At 44.5% G+C, this 19,318-nt stretch overlaps 1 protein-coding gene across 9 annotated transcripts in view; it reads right to left on the bottom strand.

The window, feature by feature from the left end:
• The window catches only part of DOCK7 (dedicator of cytokinesis 7), a 94,808-nt gene that overhangs the window by 60,720 nt on the left and 14,770 nt on the right, over nt 1–19,318 (bottom strand). For all 9 annotated transcript variants that reach the window (XR_005956472.1, XM_041483604.1, XM_041483603.1 and 6 more), the window contains exons 3-11: nt 9,688–9,863; nt 9,520–9,588; nt 6,950–7,079; nt 6,631–6,843; nt 6,164–6,249; nt 4,149–4,215; nt 2,606–2,755; nt 1,703–1,783; nt 489–654 (exon numbers count right to left, since the gene is read on the bottom strand). Coding sequence is in view for 8 of the 9 variants with exons in the window: in XM_041483604.1 (XP_041339538.1) it covers nt 489–654; nt 1,703–1,783; nt 2,606–2,755; nt 4,149–4,215; nt 6,164–6,249; nt 6,631–6,843; nt 6,950–7,079; nt 9,520–9,588; nt 9,688–9,863 (1,138 nt within the window). In the remaining variant the exon portion in view is untranslated. The remainder of the gene's footprint in view (nt 1–488; nt 655–1,702; nt 1,784–2,605; nt 2,756–4,148; nt 4,216–6,163; nt 6,250–6,630; nt 6,844–6,949; nt 7,080–9,519; nt 9,589–9,687; nt 9,864–19,318) is intronic.

The following is a 19,318-nucleotide window of genomic DNA, read 5'->3' on the forward strand; positions in this document are numbered from 1 at the left end:
AGAGGGGGTGATGCTCAGGCAATCCCACTCGAAGCATTGTGGAGCACAGACTCCTGCTCCCCTGCCAGCCACCTCAGCCCAGTGCCTTCCTGCTGTTATAAAAGTCTTTATCATGCTGAGATTTATGTATTTCCCTTGCTCTGAAAGATGATGAAGTTGGCAGTTTTGGGGATGCTGAAGAGCAGTTTCGGATGAGCTATGTGGCTCACAAAGATTAATCCACTCCTTTGGAAAATGTTCATCAGCCTGTAATGCTCCCTCAGTCTCACAAGCCTGGTTTTAAATAATATAACAGATGGTTTGCTAGTAAAATCCTTGAAAGATAAATCCATTTGTTATCATGGACTTTTCTGGTTTAGTTCAACCATGACCCCAGACCATCAGGGTAGGGGGAGGAAAGCATTAAAAGGAGCAACAGCAGCTACAGGATATGAATCCAAACCTCTGGATTTGCCCACATTCCCTCCTGCAGATGCCAAGTCCTGTACCTCCTGTGCCAACTTCAACTTCTGTGGAGTCTCTTTCCAAGCTGCCAGCACTGCTCACAATGTTCATGAGGTGAATGGCTGTCCAGGCAAAAGGCATCCGGTACTTCCCCAGTCTTTGGCAAAACTGCTCTGCCTGGCCCTTCAATTTTTCCAACTTTTCCTTGTTCTGTGAAGAAAATATTCAATCCAAGAGGTTAAAAGGAGAGGAAGAGGGTCAGAGGTTCATTCAGTAAAATCAGTGAGGAATGATGGTGTCTTTCCCAGCTCCCAGTGATCTGTGTTTCTGTAGCACGTCCAGAGGAGGAGCACCACGTGTTGGGAAAATGCAACTCCTGCTTCCCAAAAGAAGTCACCAGAGGACAGTCAGAACAGTCTTTTATGTTCTTAACCCTCCTGAACAGCCTGGCAAATCCCAGCGAGCTCATCTGCCCACTGTTCCTTCAAGAAAATCTGAATTTGCCCCTGTGGAGTCTGAAAGAGCCTTTCCTAATGTGATTTTATGCAGGAGGTGCTCAGATCATCTGGAGTTGTGTGGGAAACTCAAAACACTCCCCAAATAAGTACTACCATACTCATTTTGTCAAGGAAAAAAGGGAATAAAAGAGGACTTTTCTATAGCTCTGCATATGAAAGAGCAATTTTTAGAGCTTTGGGGAGGAAATAATTTATTAAGAGATTGATTAAAATGAACAAATTATCCAAGTTTTTGGGAAATTGAGAGGCTGGGACCACAAGAAGGGCTGGAACCTCTGCTCTGCCCTTCACCCAGCCCTCATTATCACCCTCTGATCTCCACCTGGCCCAACCCAACTGCACACCAAATTAGGAACCATTTTGGAGGTTCTTCTAGAACCAGGCAGAAGTGATGGGGTTAAAGCTGCAAAAGCAGTGGAAAAGTTGAATTTTTTACTGCAAATTCCCATCCAAGGCTGCCTTCCCTTGGCCCAGCTGATCCTTTGGGACAGGGAATCACAGATGGCTGAGTTTGATGGGAACCACAAATCTCCCCTGACAGCCACAAAATCTGCTGACCTTTAACTAGTCCACCCCAATAAGGCATCAAGACTCAAAGGTCTTTGCCTCTTTTTTGGCCTTTAGAATGGGATTAATTCCTAATTAAAAATGGATCCTTTTAAAGACAGAAAAAGTATCAACCGTCCAAGGTAAAAGAAAATACATTTAATTTTTTATCAAAACACCAAAGAAATCCTTACCTTTGCTGCATCAGATTCTTTAAAAATCATGTAAGGCTCTGCACACTCCCCAATATCTCCCTGCTGTAAAACTTTTTCCAGCTGAGAAAGGAAAAGGAACCATTATAGGGACACGTATCCAGCAAGGACTGATAAACTGAACAAGCACAAGGAAGGAGAAAACTCTTCCACAAGAGCTGCAGCCTGGTGAGTCCTTGTGTGAGAAGCATTTCTGCAGAACCCTCACACTGCCTGTGAACTGCAGATCTGTCCTGAGCTCCCCTTTTGACCACAGGATGATTTTTACCCAGAGTCCAGCCAAAAATCTTGACTCAAACACCCCCCTGAACGAGCAGCATTTATGCACTCACGGAACCAAAGGAGAGAACAGAGAATAACTTTTATCTTTGTGCACTTTATCCCAGGAGAGACCAATGCTGCATTTTATTTCAGTTATGGATCTCACTCTTTTGGCAATTTCTGCCCTACAGAGAATAACTTTTATCTTTGTGCACTTTATCCCAGGAGAGACCAATGCTGCATTTTATTTCAGTTACTCACTCTCTTGGCAATTTCTGCCCGAAATACATCTGCAAATCTGGCTGAGGGGCGTGTATCCTTTTTGAAATGAGATTCAGATCAATAGATATTTTTAAATCACTGACTTATCTGTCATTTTAAGGAGTCAGCACATTGTTTTATATGAAAACCAAGGTCAAGCCCCAGAAAACTGATTTATATCATCAAGCAAACCTTTGTGCTCTCTCCAGCTTCAGTGCACTGAACTGGCTGTTACAAAAGAACTGAAGTGAGAATACTTGAAATAAAGCAGCACTGTTTACACTTCTGAGAACAGAACTTCTATTTTACTTTAAATAAAAACCAAAAGACCACAACAATTACAACTTCCCTGGCATTTCTTACCTTTATTACTAGAAAGACATCTTGGGATGGGTAGGTGATAGAAAAGATGGCAGATCTGGCCAGGGTGGAAATAGCAGCAGGGGGGACATGAGGCCGAAGCATTCCCTTCATTTGCTCAGAGTTTAAATCAAAGTAGAAATTCTCTGAAATCTAAGGAAGAAATCGGGTAGTTTCAAGCATTAGTTATATCTTTTTTTTTGGTAAACTTTTCATGAACAATTTTAAATTGTTTTTAAAAGCATATTAAAAACTCCTTGTGTCACATCATGTATGAAAAGAAGCTTTTTTTTTGGTAAACTTTTCATGAACAATTTTAAATTGTTTTTAAAAGCATGCTAAAAACTCCTTGTGCCACATCATGTATGAAAAGAAGAAAAAGCCTTTTTGATTAAAAACCAAGGCAGGACAGTGAGAAATGAAATGGAGGAAAAACCACAAATAAAATTTCCTCCAGCTCCTCTGAGGTATGCAGCTCCATCACAAGGATTAGGAATTACCATTGCTAGCTGAACTGAAAACACCAAAATATAAAAAAAAAAATACCCAGAAAAACTAACACCCCTTGAGCCTTCTGCCCTGAAACAGCAAATCCTTGACTGCAAAGCTGCAGAGCCAAAAAAGATGTGAGCAGGTTACCAACACCAGAGGTCACTAAAGAACTTACTACGTTAGAGCCAAAAAAAAGGAGTAATGAGATGATAAAATTGGCTTATGAAATGTGATTTAAATATTAAACAAAGTTCACATAATATTCCACATACTCTCATCTACATAACTTAAATCTCAATGCATTAAATTCAAGCCTTAAAGAGATAAATGTCAAAATGCATATTTTTAACATTTTTCTCTCCACTACTGCTAATATCTTGAACAAGGAAAACTCAGAGACTCTTTAAATATTAAATACAGAACATAAATAGGTGAATAAATGTATTTTCCATTTCCTATAACTTAGATCTTGAACAGACTCCTCAGTTTTGTTTTGATTTTAGCAATTTCAGCATGCGTGACTTTCTGTGCATTATTGGAGTGTTGCTTGGACCCATGCCATGCTGCATCACCAAAAAGAGATTAAGAAAGTCATAAAAACCTCATCTAAATAAAAGGTTTCAGTTACCTAAGTTCTCTCTTGGGAAGAGACTTTTGAAAGCCAAAACTGGACTACATATATATTTTTTTTATTTTTATATATATATATATATATATATGTGTGTGTGTGTGTGTGTGTGTGTGTATGTGTATTTATATATTTTTATATATGTATATATATGTATATGTGTATATATGTGTATATATATATTCTGATTTCAGGCACTCACATATTAGATAATATTTTTAGGAAAGTACTAAATCACACATTAGATAATATTTTTAGGAAATTTTTATACCTCAACTGCTTTACAAGATGGTTCATGAAATGCCTTCATCATTCTTCCAATCTCTATGTCATTGTCCTCTTAAAGCTTTGCCACCAGAATTAATTCCTCCATATTTTGTGTTTAAATTTCATGGAAATGTCACACTCAAGTAATTAAAAACCTACCTTCTTCTTTTCTTTAACATCATACAAAGCCAAACTTGCAAAAATGGGCTCAATTTCTATTTCAAATCTTGAAAGAAGGAAACACAGAATCAGTTAACTTGCATTTTGTCAGAGGGAATAACCAACCCTGTCCCCAAATCCTCCCTGGCTGATGGGGCTGAGCCAACCCCAGGGCAGCTCCTGCTCCAAAGGGATCTCCTTTCCCAATTTCCACCCCACTCCTGTCCTGCTCCCTCTCACCAGGACCATCTCAGTGCTCCTTGGACCTTCCAAAAGCTATTTTAACTCACTGAAAGCCAAGCAAAGCAGCCCAAAAGTTGGGCTGGAGCCAACTTATTGTTATTTGGGGTAACTGGAGCACTCAGCTCCCCTGATCCCCTGGAGAAGCCAATTTCCTGAGTTTCCCCAGATAAATGGCAACTGCTCCTCTCAGCATCCCTGGCCAGAGGGCTCCTGCCTCTGGCCAGCAGGGACACTTATTTTGGCAATTTTCAACAATTAAGTGTTGTCAAAAAGTACCAAAAACCCCCTTAGAAAGGTGCCAGCTCTTCACAGTGACTGTTATCCAGTGTTAATGCAAATTCCAACATTCCCAACAAGAACACAACCCACCAAACAGAGCTGAACTTATTGTCAGAACACCTGGGCAGTTACAGGAATTTAAAAACATGCAAAACCTGTCCCTGCACCACAGTGAGCAGGGGCTGAAATGCCATTCTGCTCTGCACAGCTTCCCCACAAAATCCACATCCCCTCCACACCCAGCCCTTGCAGGGAGCTCTCAGCTTCAGCCTGGAACTCCTCTTTCCAACAGGGACAACACCACCAAACAGGTGTTTTCTCCAGTTTTGCAACAAAGCTGAGATTAACCTGGAAATAACCCTGCTTAGGACATCTGAGCCTGCTCCCTGGGGAAGATGTCCTTGTTTTGTGATGGCACAATCTTGGATTACATCCCTGAGCACAGGCTCAGAGATTCCCAGGTACACAAAGCAAACATGGAGCTGGGCAGATTTGCCATAAATTTGCAGTCAGCAAGAGATGCTTAAAGAGCAGAAAACATTAATTTCCAGCATCTAACTTATTTATGCTAAAGACACCTTCCTTTGGAGGGAAAGCTGCACTGCTACTGCATATTATGTTGTTCCAGTTCATAAAAGGCTGCAAAATCAGTTCATCTCTATGGCTATATTAGGTCCTGGAGTACTCTACGAGCAGGAGAAATGTCCCACACATATATCTCAGTTATGAGCAGCAACTGGAGCTCTCTAATAAGAAGGGTTGACCTAACTGAGGACACAGAAGATGAATACAGCAGTGTGGAAAATCAGTTTTGTACTTTATTTCTCCAAGGGAATAACAGTAAAATTTTACCTTGTGTTATTAGAGAAGAGTTATAGGCAATGAACCAGCTGCAGGTAACCCTATATTCAGGAGCTCCACTTCATTAAACTTGTTTAACAGGTTTCTATTCCTCCAGTTAATGCTTACTAAGTATATAAAGTCTTCACTCTTAAAGGGACACAGTCAAGGTTGTTGAGCCTAAACTTTGGCAAATCTTTGGCTGGCTTTATGTTTTTAAGGCTCAAGCATTTTTAATCTTTAAATTTAATCTCAAATTTCCTCCTTAGGGAGGGAAACACCAGTGAGTGGCCAGCTTGAGAGCCCTGGGGGAGTGTGGTGAAGCCTCATGTCACGTGCCAGGGACATGGAACAGGTAGAGCTGGAAAGCAACAGGGAGAAAAGCCAAGGGAGGAGGATATTTCCTGTCTCACCCATGTGCAGGAAGTCTTGAAGGTACAACTGTGTAACTCAAGCTTTACAAAATGAACCTGGAAGCCTATGACCAAACAATGCAGTGACCCTTCCAGGGCAATGGAAAAGGCAGTGGAGTTATTCCAGAGTGTCCTGGTTTGATAAGGAAGGGAGTTTTTCAGGAAAACCATGACACAGATGCATGTGGATACAGCAGCAGATTTGAATTCTGAGTTTCTGTCTGTTGGAGTGGTACTTACTTCAGGGACAAACACTTCACCAGGAGTCTTTGGCCAAAGTGTTCTTTGGGTACTTCAGGGACACTGAGTCTCTCTATGGGCTCCTCCTGGAATTAGAGACACAACCCCTGTACAAACCACCAGCAGAACCAGGAGGCAAACACATCCATGACTTTTTTCTTCTAAGACACAGCACCAATTTAATCCAAGGCTTCCCAGCACGGTGCATTCACCAGCAGCTATAAATATGCTAAATTAAATCCCTTTAATGTTTCTACATTACTGGAGATTGCATAACCAGAAGGAAAACCCAATCTTCAGAAAGTAATATCTATGGGCAAGACAATATGCTGAAAAACACAAAATAGCTGCATTCTCATGCATGTTAAACACAAGTGATCTTAAATCCTTTAAGATTAAGGCAGACTGGCAGCTTTCACTCCATACCCTTCACTTTTTTAGTCTCACCCACACGCAAGCAAAAATACCTCATCTGGTGCTGGGTGTAGTGCAAAAAGCTCTTTATGCCTGCTGGACTTCCTCTGGTCCTCGTTGTGGTGGTCGATCTCCTCGTTTGGGGTTCTGTCCAGCAGGTTGGGGAGCAGGGCATCGGGCAGGGAGTTCTTCAGGTCGAAGATGCTGCAGGCCCAGCTGCCCCGCGGCGTGTCGTCGATCGACATTGAGCGGCGCTTCAGGTCGTCCTGTGAGCCAACAAATTAAAAGCAACTTCTAATGGGAAAAGGACTGCACTTTTAAAGCAGGACCATAAATTAGGTTTTATGTAGTGAGGTTTTAAAGGCACGTTACTTGTTCATCCTGGTAGCTGTTGCCATCGGGAGCTTCGTCAGACTCGAAGACCTGTTTGGGGAGCCCTTTTTGCCTCTCCTTCTGTTTGTCCAAGGTGTTGGGGTTGAACCCGGTTCCCAGCTTGTGGTATCTGCAAACAGGGGATTTCAAACACGTTCTCAGCAGCCCTTTTGACCCCGAGCCCAGAAGCAGCACCCCGGAACAAACCCAGCATTGTCAGCGTGGTGCTCCCGAGGCAGGAGCTGCTCTCTGCACACACAATTTCCAGTCAGCTCCACTGGAGCTGGGGCATCATCCAACAGCCACTATTCCAGCACTACAATGTGACTCTGTTCATCTATAAAGCCACTCTGGGTGATGTCAAAAGGAGGATTATCAAGGGCCAATTAAAGTCACTGTAAAATGTGCCATTGTGATGCCCAGCTAAAAACAGGCCGGGAACACGAGGGCTGAAGGCCAGTGGTTCTGCTGGAGCAGGAACTGACTTGGAGCAGATAAAATGATTAACTGGAAAACCAAAACAGCAACTCAGGAAAATCCTGAGCACCTCTGGAGAATAATTTTCCAACCCAGACTAAAACAAGTGTCTTTACATAGCATCTCTAAGGAAAGTGGGTCCCTCAGAGAGTTCCAGCATGTGAGAGCTCGTACAAGTGAACAGTCTGCCCGCTGTGCTGACAGGAGCAGATCTCTTTGACTAACAAATTTTTGGGTACCAAATGGCACCACGTCTGTATTTATACACACACACGTGGGTAGAGCCATGGCCTCCCTGCAATACTCACTCCAAGTCAGTTCCTGGGATCACAGCTAGAATTAATTGTTCTTACCATGCCCTGGCACTAAAGTTACCACAGAGGGATGCTCCAGACATGGGAAAACCATGGAAATGCTAGCAGCAAATAAAGGAAGGGAAGAGAAAAAAGGAGGAATGCATTTTCCTTGCCAGGCTGTAATTCCTGAGAGCTGAACAATAGGATCTGTATAATCCTCACCTGGATGTCTGCATTTCCATCACAGCTCCACCAACAAGTGCAAATTATCTCTAATTCACACCTGACTTCCTCAGTCTAGCACACAGAAATTATGCCATAAGCTTGAAATCAGAATATGCTAGAGGGTTTTTTTTCAGGCCAGTGAACTTATTCACCTTTTCCAATATCATTAAAGGAATTACTGAACAGGTGGATCTCCCTGCCTCAAAAACATTTTGGTTGCAAAAAAATGAAGGCAGAGATGGACATAAAAGATTATTTTCCCTGGGGCGGGGAAGAAAAGAATAGAATGTCACAAGTCAATTCAGCAGTTCTTCCAAGAGCTGGGGTTTGTGCCCCTGGAGCTAGCCAGAGGGTTTGGAACCATCCAATGGGATGGAATAAGAGGAAATTGTTGGCACCCTTACTTGAAAAACAATTCAGTCCTTCCCAGCTGAGCTTTTGGGTTCTTCCCCTGCTCCAGCAGTAACTCTTCCATTTCTACCCAGTGCACTGCCATGATTTTATCCAAGCAGGAAGTGCTTTGGCTCTCAGAAGACAAAACCCCACCAAATAAAGCTCATCAGAGCAGGAATCATGGCCAGGAATTCCAGGTACCCATGGAAGTCACTGAGAAGCCAGGAGTGGGTGGCTGGGTGGGTCACACTGCCCAGGTGTATCCAAGACTCTGCTGCCAAGGCTGGGAGTTAATAAAACATCTCCCTCCCTCTTGGGTTCCTTTCTGGGTGTTTTTTTCTTTGGGTTTTTTGGTTGGTTTTTTTGGGTTGGTATGAGATTACAAAACACTTTTTTATTAGGTGATGGTAGCAGTGCCAAGCACATCCTGAGCATCCCCTGAAGTGGCTCTCAGGACAACATTAAACCAGTGAATTGTAGCAACTGCCACAAGGGCAGAGCTGGAGCTGCAGCCAAGTCATTTGTAGGTGATGCACATCACATGGATCACTCACTCCCTGACAGCAGCTCTTGAAGCCATCAGACTTCCAATCATCCAAGAGAGTCCCTGCTCCAACTGAAGCCTCTCAGAACCCTTCCTGCTAATTTGCATGGAATAATCAATGCATGCCCATCCTCTGAACTGTTAACTCATTAGGTAAATGTTGTGATGGTTCTAATATTAACAATTATTTGTCTGAATGATGTACTTTCCCCAAGCCTCTCTGGGAATCCAAGGAAGCTGCAGAGAGTACCTTGTCTATCAGATGGTGGTGACTCCTCATAAATCACTGCTAAATTAATGCAACTTGTCTCTAAAAAGAACTAAAACCAGATGGAACAAAGGAAGCAACAAATGGTGAAAGTAATTTCACTTGTCCACATTCCCTAATTGCTCTAGCATGGTAAAGGAGCAACTGTGGACTGAAATGGCCCAGATTTTCCAAACTGCCCCAAGGGCTTTTGGGTCCAAGATCCAATTTTCCAAACACAAAGCATCAGCTCAGCTGGACCAGGCTAGAAAAAGCCAGAACACATGTAATCAGCAGCCAGGGCAGTATTTTTGAGCCTTCTTACAGCACCTGGCCAAAATTTAAATATGAACTTAAGGTGACAAGCACCACAGGGTTTCTCACTCACTTTCTGTTCACGATGGCCCAGTCCTCCGTGTAACTCCTGACACAGTCCCGCACGTGAGGGTCCATCTCGCTGTTAAAAGAACGAACAACAAAGATCACAGAGGTGATGGGGATTTCTCGAACACCTGTTTCATTCCCTGGAGCACCACCAGGTCACCTCGTGTCCCACCTCTCCTCGGGCACGGCCGACACGAGCGTGCGGCACTCGCGGGGGGTGTAAACCACCTCGATGTCATCGCGGGGAAACTCCAGCAGGTCCCGCAGGGGCCCCGACTCCACGGCCAGAGGGTGCGTGTTGAGATATTCCTCCAGGTCCACAGGGTCCACAGCTTCTGTGAGAGGCACCTGGGAACACACAAACCACCACGGGGCTTACACCGAGGTGAACGAATAGGGGAAAATCACAGGCGCCTTTTCTGCTCTTTTTTAAACCAGTTCTTCTGCCCTGTGGAGGATTTGATGCAACATCAGGTGATTAACCCCAGTGGTGTTAACCTCAGCTAACACACATCACAGAGCTGCTTCTCCTGTCTTATCTTTTATCTGGTGTTCCTCTGCATATTTCTCTGGTCTGTACCATCACCACCTAAAAATACAACTAGAGCCAGAAAAGGTGACATCTATTTTCAAGAAATACAACAAAAGGAAACTCAGTACTTTATTTCCCACCTATCAGAGCCTGGATTTGTTTTTACCAGGCTGTGATCACAAAGGGAACCTTGATCCTGATCCAAGATGCAGGAACCCTTCCTGCCCCAGGCAGAACCCAGAGCAAGGCCTGATTTACCAGGAGCTCAGGCAGCCACACAGCTCTGAGGACTGACATTATTTTGAATTAAACCACCTCTCTGGGGAACACAACACACAATGTTCACCTACCACAGGTACAAGTTTAACCACCTCTTCTCCCTGGTATCTGAGCCTTTAGTGCCACAATGACTCTGCCCATGCCAGGAAGGGACACTGCCCTCAATAAAATGGATGCTTAAAAATCATCTTTATTGGGCACAGAGCCTTTACCTGAAGAACAAGGAATGACTGAAAACGTGCAGGAAAACAGTAGATTTCACTGGCAGTGCTGATCTCACCACCCTGAGCTTTTTTTAGATACATTAGAAGAAACTTTGCATAAACTGGATACATACTCACATTGCATAACTCGTATTTTTACATATCCCATTACATAAATATATATAAATATTCTGATATGAGATCATTATGCCATGAGGCTATACATAAACATAGACATTAAGAAAATGAAACACTAAAAACAAGTTTGGAGGAAGCTGTCTCTACAGCAACTGAGAGATTTCCTAGAATTCCCCGGCACATGCCAGTGAGGCTGAGTGCTTCAACAACAGTCACAAAAGCACATCCAAATTCAGCAGTTTTCTCCACTAACTTCCCCTTTCCTGCCATCCAGATGATTTCTGTGGGACAAGGAACTGTCCTGTAGCTTGTGTTGGAGATGACTTTACAAAGAACACTCGGTACTTCAGTTTTAAATGTGCTTCTCAGAAATATTGCTACACAAATCCCAGATTCCAGTCTTCAAACTACTGCCAACAAGTTCTGAAATTAATCAGCTTTTTATTCAAGGGAAAAGACTCAGCTAACACAGAGGGTACTGAAATAACCTCCCTACCACAAGAAACCTCAATGAATACTGCAATTTTCTTACAAGGCAAACCCTTCAGCAGGAAACCAGCGTGACTCCAAGGAAGTCAGGGAGTTGGACCAGGTGACTTTTTGCCAGGTAAGAATCTGGTTCACCAAAAAAAATATGTCATGGCTGGAAATGTGGTGTTTGATTCTGCAATTTAGGTGAAACAAACAAATTAATTTCTGTGTAAAGAAATATGAAAAGAATCAGAGAAGGGGGGGAAGGGACCCCAAAGTCCAGCTGTGCCATGGGCAGGGACACCTTTCACAGGAAGATGATCATCATCTCTTTAACCACATAACCTTTTCCCCCTTCTCATCCTGAGCTCTTGAAATGGACTCCAAGTACGTGATTTTGGAGAAGTTTTGAAAACACAAACCAGACACTTCTCACTGTTTTCATCGCTGCGACACTTGCCACGAGCAGAACTTGTGACTGCTCCTGCCACACCCAGAGCTGAGATGTCACCACCTCACAAACAGGCACAGCAGCCCCACTGGCACCAGATCCCTGACAAATGTCACTGAGGGGGGATGTTGGAACCCTGCTTACTAAAAATTTTAAACTTTCTGTACTAACAAACGCTAACCCTCAAAAGAACACTACGTTTAACCCAACACTGTAAAAAAAAAGTTCCAAAATTAAATAACAGAACTAAAATTGTAAGTGTATAGTTAAAATAAAAGTGTGTAATGTCACACAGTAGAAAACTCAGGGTTTAAAATTTTAGAATAATATATATAAAACAAGATAAAAGTTTTTGAGCAAAAGCTAGTCCTTTTTCTTCATGAGTTTAAGTAGTATTGTGTAATTAAATAGAAAAATCTGCACTGCCAGTCATGAGTAGTTTATTATTAGATTAAAAATAAAAATAATTTCAGTATAATTTCTTAATTAAACTGTTTATCCTTACAGAAAAAAAAATACATCTCCATTTTTACCTTGTTAAAGAAAAGTACTATAGAACCCACACTTTGTGAGACTATAAAAAAAAAACAAAAAAAAAACACAAAACTCCTAAAAAAAGCCCAAAAAACCAACATTAGTGGTGCCCCACATGAGAATCCAGCTCGAGACTCCTTGCAAAAAAAAAAAAAAAGCTCCTAAAAAAAGCCCAAAAAATCAACATTAGTGGTGCCCCACGCGAGGATCCAGCTCGAGACTCCTTGCAAATGAAGATAAAAGTACCAAAATGAGTAACAAAATCCTGTGTAAAAGCTGCAGAAGCAGGGGGTGTCCAGAGGTGCTGGCAAAGCATCTCCTCACATCCTCCCAGGCCAGGGCACAGCTCCATCCCTGCTGCTCCTTGCTGCACCTCCCAGACGGGTAAGGAAGCTCATGGCATGACTGAAAGCTGCTTAGCTGACCCTGTTTTTAAGCCCTAACATTTTAAGACTTACTTTTATTTCTCTTTCTGACCTGGCAGCTCCAAAGCTGAGGGATCTTGCAGAAGTGAGCTGCCTGTGCAAGTGTTGTGTTTTAATCTGCACAAACTCATTTACCTGTGATTCTTGAACACACAGGAACCTCCCCCTCATCCCTCCCAATCTTTCCACTCCGCTCATCCTGACAAACAGAATTACAGAAAAGATGAGGAGAAGCCTCAGTGTAAATGTATAAATATGCAGAGCTCACATGCAGGACCGAGGGCGTGAGGCTGTCACAGCCCAAAACACAGCAGGTCCCCTCATCCCTGGCATTTCACATCTCAAATTGCCCTTGTCCAACGGGAGCACTGGGATGTGTGGGACAGGAGATGAAGGAAGGGGCCATGCCAGTTAAAAATCAGCCAACCCAGAAAGGCAGGCAGGCTCTCCCTGCACCCTGGGGGCTTCCAAGCCCTTCACACATTTCAGGATTAGGCCCAAGGCTGCACTTCCCAATTTTCCAGTTTGTCTCTTTGGGTTACTATTGTAGCATGAAGATGTAAACAAACATAAGAGTCAAACCCAGAGGCCTGTGTTAGACTCACCATCTGTGCAGCCAGAAATACTGTCTAGCACCTGAGTGAAGAGGCCAAACATAAATTCATGGCCATGGAGAGGAACTACTTGGTGTCAGACTATTGGCAGATAAAAGGCAAGAACATTATTTTAGGCTTCAGATATTTGTGGGGGAAGAAGTGATGAAAGAGGAGGAGGAGGGAAGAAGGATGAATAAATGCACCAAAAGGAAAATGAACCAAAAAGATGTCCCCATGTGTGAACAGAACCACAAGAGCTCCTCTCAAGGCTCTGGCTGTCAATGGTTTAATCATTCCCCTGTCCTGCTCCATGCTCCAACATCTCTGTAAAGGCTTGGATGGGGACAAATGTGGAAGCCCAGAACACCAGGAATATTTCTGTGTCTGCTCTGGGGTGCCCTGACCCCCAGGGGAGCACTGACTTTGATCCTCATTCATGGAGAAAGTTTCCCAGACTTCAAGAAAGACTGGAATCCACAAAAGTGTGCAACAGATTATAGAGAGTAGTGCAGGTGTATCACTTGCTGACAAATTTAGGGTTTGGGACTTCTAGTATGTTGTGGATGGAAGCAGACAGAGGGCACAGGGTGCTGTCCTGGGTTTCTTCTTCATGCTTCTTCTTCCTCCTTCTTCATGGGTTTGGGTGGCATTTTGGAATTGGGCAGAAAAGTTCTCACTGGGGCTCTTTGGGATCAGTTATTGGGTTAAAAGGGAAAATAATCCAGGTGTCAATTCTTAATTGGACAGTTTAGTCTTAAAAGACCTTGTAACAAGAGACAGTTGGCCATTTCGTGCCTTCTAATGAAAAGCTGCAGAACTCATGGTTGTGAGACTGTTTTACTGATAAGAAATAATAAACACTTGAGTCCCAACATGAACTACTGTCTGGAGTGCCTCCAATCCAGACCCAGAGAAACCAACAACTGGGACCCCCACAGACAAGGACACACAAAATACCAAGGGCTGTTGCTGTGTTACTTGGGCAAACATCAGTCACCTGAAATTGCCACACAAACCCATGAGGTGAAACGTGCACACTGGAGGAGCTGGACAAGCTCAGGTAAAGCCCAGGTTACCCAACCCCATCATCCCAAGCAACCTCACTGCTGCTGGAGGAGCAGAACCTGCTGTGCCATCTCACCTCCAGCCCAGCTGACCTCGTGTGGCACCAGGACAAACAAGGGCTGACACTGGTACAGCTGATCTCAGCCACCAAAGGAGTGCCAGTCCTGCCAGCTGCACATGAAAAGGTCTGGAATCTGTGCAGCAGGAAAGGGGAAGAGCTGAGGAGGATAAGGCTGTGCTCCCCCACTGCCCTGCTTGCTGGCAGGCTGCAGACACAGCCACCTTCAGTGCAATCCTCATCCTGCTCCAGGAAAAGCCTTCTCCACTCCTCCTGGCAGCTCCAGGGAAGCAACAGTAGGTGCCTCCTTCACAGAACACAGCCAGCTCTTCCTCACTGGACTTCCCAAGGCAGAAAGACAATTCCAGGCAAGTATTTGCAAACATGCACACCACCTGGCTAATCAGAGAATCCCAGAGTGGTTTTGCAGGAAAGGACCTTAAAGTTCATCCTGTTTCAAGCCTGACACCTTCCACTGCCCCAGGTGTTCCAAGTCCCAGTGTCCAACCTGGCCTTGGGCACTTCCAGGGATCCAGGGGCAGCCACAGCTTCTCTGGGTACCCTGTGCCAGGGCCTGCCCACCCTCACAGGGAGGAATTTGTTAATATCTAATCTGAATTTCTTCTCTTTTGGTTTGAAACCGTTCTCCCTATCCCTGTCTGCCTGTGTAAAAAGTCACTCTCATTTTTTCTAAGCCCCCTTTCAGTACTGAAAGGCTCCAGTGTGGTCTCCCCTAACAAACCTGATGGGGAATACTGGAGTGTTACTGCAGGAAATCCTTGCCAGGGGGTCCTTTCTGTTGAGTTCATTAAGACCCTCCAGAAACCAAAGTCTGCAAGAGCCCTGAGTATCTTCCCCACTAAGACCACAGAATAATGTAAATTAACAGCAAATACATGCTTAAAAATATGCAAAGGAAAGCTGCTCCCAGAATTGCTGCTCTTTAAAAAAAACACTCTTTGATTTTGTGCAGGCTGTAATTACAGATGAAATTTTGGACAATTCCCTAACTCAGTTTACACCCAGTCTTTATCCCAGGATCAGGCACTGCCACCTCACTCATGGCAAGCACTGTTCTGTGCCATTAAAATCCACAGGAGGACAATGTGGGGAGAAAGGGCAGCTGAGGATGAGTAAGAGGGGCATAACCTGCTCCCTGGCAGCACAAACACTGTGTTTATCACAGCACTGATAAACTGGAAGCACAGAAGAAATCAAACAGGACTCCCTCTCTCAGACTTACAAACAAACCCTTCCCTTGGAAATATATACACAAACACTGTGTTTATCACAGCACTGATAAACTGGAAGCACAGAAGAAATCAAACAGGACTCCCTCTCTCAGACTTGGAAATATATATGCATTAAAAATACCAATTCTGCATGTCCTGAACCTGACCACAGACAAGTCCAATCAGCTAATTCAGACTGCAGCCTTGATTTGGCTGCTCTAGCCCACTGAACAGGCAGTTTCCAGAGGTGCACCTGTGCTGCTGCAGTTCTGGCTCTCAGCACCTGCAGGACAAAGCCCTATTTCAAAGGTTTACAGCTCTTCTGCACTGGGGACACTCAAGCTTTCTTCTTTAAGGTTGTGTTATTCTTCACTGTTACATCCCCTTAAAAGCTGGAAAATCAAACTGCCTTCCCTATCGACTTTGCCCTTCTCCAGACAGCAAACATTGTATTTTTGTGGAGTTTTAGTGCACATGTCTCTCTCCTATTTATTTCCTCCTTTTCAGCACCTACCTGCATCATCATCATCACTTCCAAAAGCCCCTGCACAAATCTGCAGGAGCCTCAGTGAGGCGATGTGGCATCCCTCCCTGGAGGGTAACACAAACCTTCACTCACTTTACAAAGGGAACAAAGGGATAAAGTGCAGGGAAAGCTACACCCAGGGAAAGCTCACACGGGGAAACAAAAAATACAATGCAGAGGTCAGGCTTGTACAAGACCTGCACCTGTGCAGGTACCTGAAGAATCAAGATCTGCTCTCCTGGGCACTGCACAGCAGCTCAGTACAGGAGCTCAGTAACAACCAGGGCAGAAAAAGGGACAATTATTGTCTCCACACCACAGGGACTGACTGAAGCACAGTGCCCTGATGTCCACAGGCATTCCCACGTTTGCCTGGAGGACTTCAGCCCATCCCTTCCCCAACAGCCAGCTGGGCACAGGGCATTGCCCAACCCACCACACTGCAAGTGACACACTCACATCCCTGCTAGGACCCTGCAGACTTTTCCAGCTTGTGTGTGACAGCACAGCCATGGAAAACAACATTCCCTCCCATTTCCTTCTCCCTCCCAGGAGATCCAATGCCCCAGGGAACCCCAGGAGCACTGAGAGGTTATGGCAGGATGCATCTGGCACAGCAAGGATCTGAACCCAACTGCTGCGGCCCAATCCAAACCAAATTTCCCTTTTAGCTCAAATAAAATGCATCATTCCCAAGGGCAGAGCCCAGCCCCTGTCAACCCACCACACTGCAAGTGACACACTCACATCCCTGCTAGGACCCTGCAGACTTTTCCAGCTTGTGTGTGACAGCACAGCCATGGAAAACAACATTCCCTCCCATTTCCTTCTCCCTCCCAGGAGATCCAATGCCCCAGGGAGCCCCAGGAGCACCGAGAGGTTATGGCAAGATAGCTTGGCAGGATGCATCTGGCACAACAAGGATCTGAACCCAACTGCTGTGGCCCAATCCAAACCAAATTTCCCTTTTAGCTCAAATAAAATGCATCATTCCCAAGGGCAGAGCCCAGCCCCTGTGAGGATCAGTACAATTGAGGGCTCTGTAAAAATGACAATGGCAAAGTGTGCAAGGTTGTTCCTCCTGCCTCCTTCCTGTGTGGGAGCAAAACTCCCTGTGAGGATCCCATAAGGGACCTTGAAAAATTAACCTTGCAGACAGCTCCTCATCACAGGGAGGATCCTGACTGCTATTTTTACTTGGCAGCTAAAGCACTTCTTCAAAATCAGGGTGGTATTTCTTGCCAATTTTGAAACCAGGACAAAGTTCCATCTTAACTTTGATACCTCCTTAAATATTAAGCGATTTATAACGTGCTAAAACTGCAACAGATTGTGCCAAAGCTCCAAATTCTAAATTAATACCAACTTCCCACCCACTGCCTTCCCTGGGCAAAATCTTGGAAGGACAGAAGCAGCAGATTAACATTTCAAAGCTGAGCCCAAGCCTCCTCTCAGCTATCTCTGGGTCTCCAGGGCAAACAGGCACTTCCCTTGCAGAGCAGTCAGGAATGCAGATGGCCTGTGCTTGCTGGGGCAAAATCCTGTCACCCTTAAAGGGATACTGGTACCTCAGGGAACAGGAGGCAAATCTGATGTACTGAAGGACTTAGAATAAATCTGAGAATGTAATATGCTAAAAAAAAATTACAATTTGCAGGCAGGTTAAAGAAGGTAATGTGAAAGAAATAAGCTTGCTAAACAGAGGCAGTAGATTTATTTTTAAGTGTGAACTACAGGCAAGTCACTCTCAAGAGGTTTTGAAACATGAGCAGTGTAATATTAACCACTGACAACGCTCAAGTAATGAAAAAACATGTTTTACTTGCAAAAATGACATTTTCTTTCAACTAAGCACTCCAAAAATAACCCGAATGGATCCAAATTCAAAGACTCACACATTTGTCTGCTGCCATCCCTGCATTTCAGAAAACCCATACTCCTGATGCCTGGTGAGCCCAGAGAACTCCTGCATTTCATTTTTTGGCCGCATTTATAATACATGGAAATATGCAAATGAACCAAGGAGATTCCTAGGCAATCTCTGCTTTCCATCAACCACAGGCAGCTCCCAAGGCTCACCAGGGATGGCACCTCCCCAGCCATAAGTGCAGTCATTACCTCCCCACTGCCTCTGGAATGCAGCTCCCTGTCTCCTGCTCTGCCTCTTATTCCTTCTTGTGCCTGGTGTTCTGTGGGATGTCATTACCACAGAGAGCAGCTGTGGAAGTCCTTCATTTCCAAACTGCAAACGTGCCCCAAAAATGGCTGTAAGCATTCTCTGTGTCTGAAGCCTCCACTTTTAAAACCTGAAAACATTCAGTTTTAAGATCTGTATTCTGTGAGATCTGCAGTGTATTCTATCACAGTGCTTGAGTTAGAAAAAGCCTCCAATGAAAGAAAATGGATTCCTCATCCCTGGAAGTGTCCAAGGCCATGCTGGACAGGGCTTGGAGCACCCAGGGATGGTGGAAGCTGTCCCTGACCCAGGCAGGGAGTAGAGCAGGATGAGCTTCAAGGTCCTTCCAGCCCAAAGCAGTGTGGGGTTCTGTGAAATAATTACAAATACACCCATCTAAAGAAGGATCCTACACGTAACAAGTAACAGCCAAAACCAGTGAGATGCTTTATGTACAAATACTGCCAGGTTATTTGCTGTGATAACTGGTTGCTAATGTAGGAAGCCATTTGGGTATAGAAATATTAATATTAATCAGAGATTAATTAGTTATCTGGGAATACTAAAGCAATTTCTTACCAACCCTAGAAAGACACGAGTTATGCCTCCAAGGACGGGTAAGAAGACAAGATCTTGATGACTAAGAGTTGTGTAATTTCACCAAGAGTATTTGGAGAACACAAAGACTTTGAAACAGACAATGCAAGAAATGAGACTCATCTTGAAGAGTCTCCCTCTGATAAACTCTGACAAAACTGAAAGCAGAAACTGAGACAGCAATAGAGAAATGAAAAAAAAAACAGTTTGAGCAGAGACCACAGAAAAATCACAGATTTCCCACTTTTGGTAGAAATGTTACATCAGGCCAGTAGAGATGGAGCCCTCCAGACCCTTGGGGCTCACACAGGCACACCCTGGTGGCCCCGAGCCCTGGTGGCCCCGAGCCCTGCCAAGCACAGAGTGCTCTCCTGAGTGGGAAATCCTTGGCACCTCTCAGCTCCCAGGGGACACTTTCTGCCCTGCAGGGAGGGATGAGCCAGGGGTGCCTGGGCTGTCCCATGGCCTGGGACACTGCCAGGGACCCAGGGGCAGCCTCAGGGTAGCCTCTGCCAGGGTC

The sequence above is a fragment of the Pyrgilauda ruficollis genome, unplaced genomic scaffold (genome assembly GCF_017590135.1).
Source record: "Pyrgilauda ruficollis isolate IOZ18807 unplaced genomic scaffold, ASM1759013v1 scaffold6, whole genome shotgun sequence".
In the NCBI taxonomy this organism is placed as follows: domain Eukaryota; kingdom Metazoa; phylum Chordata; class Aves; order Passeriformes; family Passeridae; genus Pyrgilauda; species Pyrgilauda ruficollis.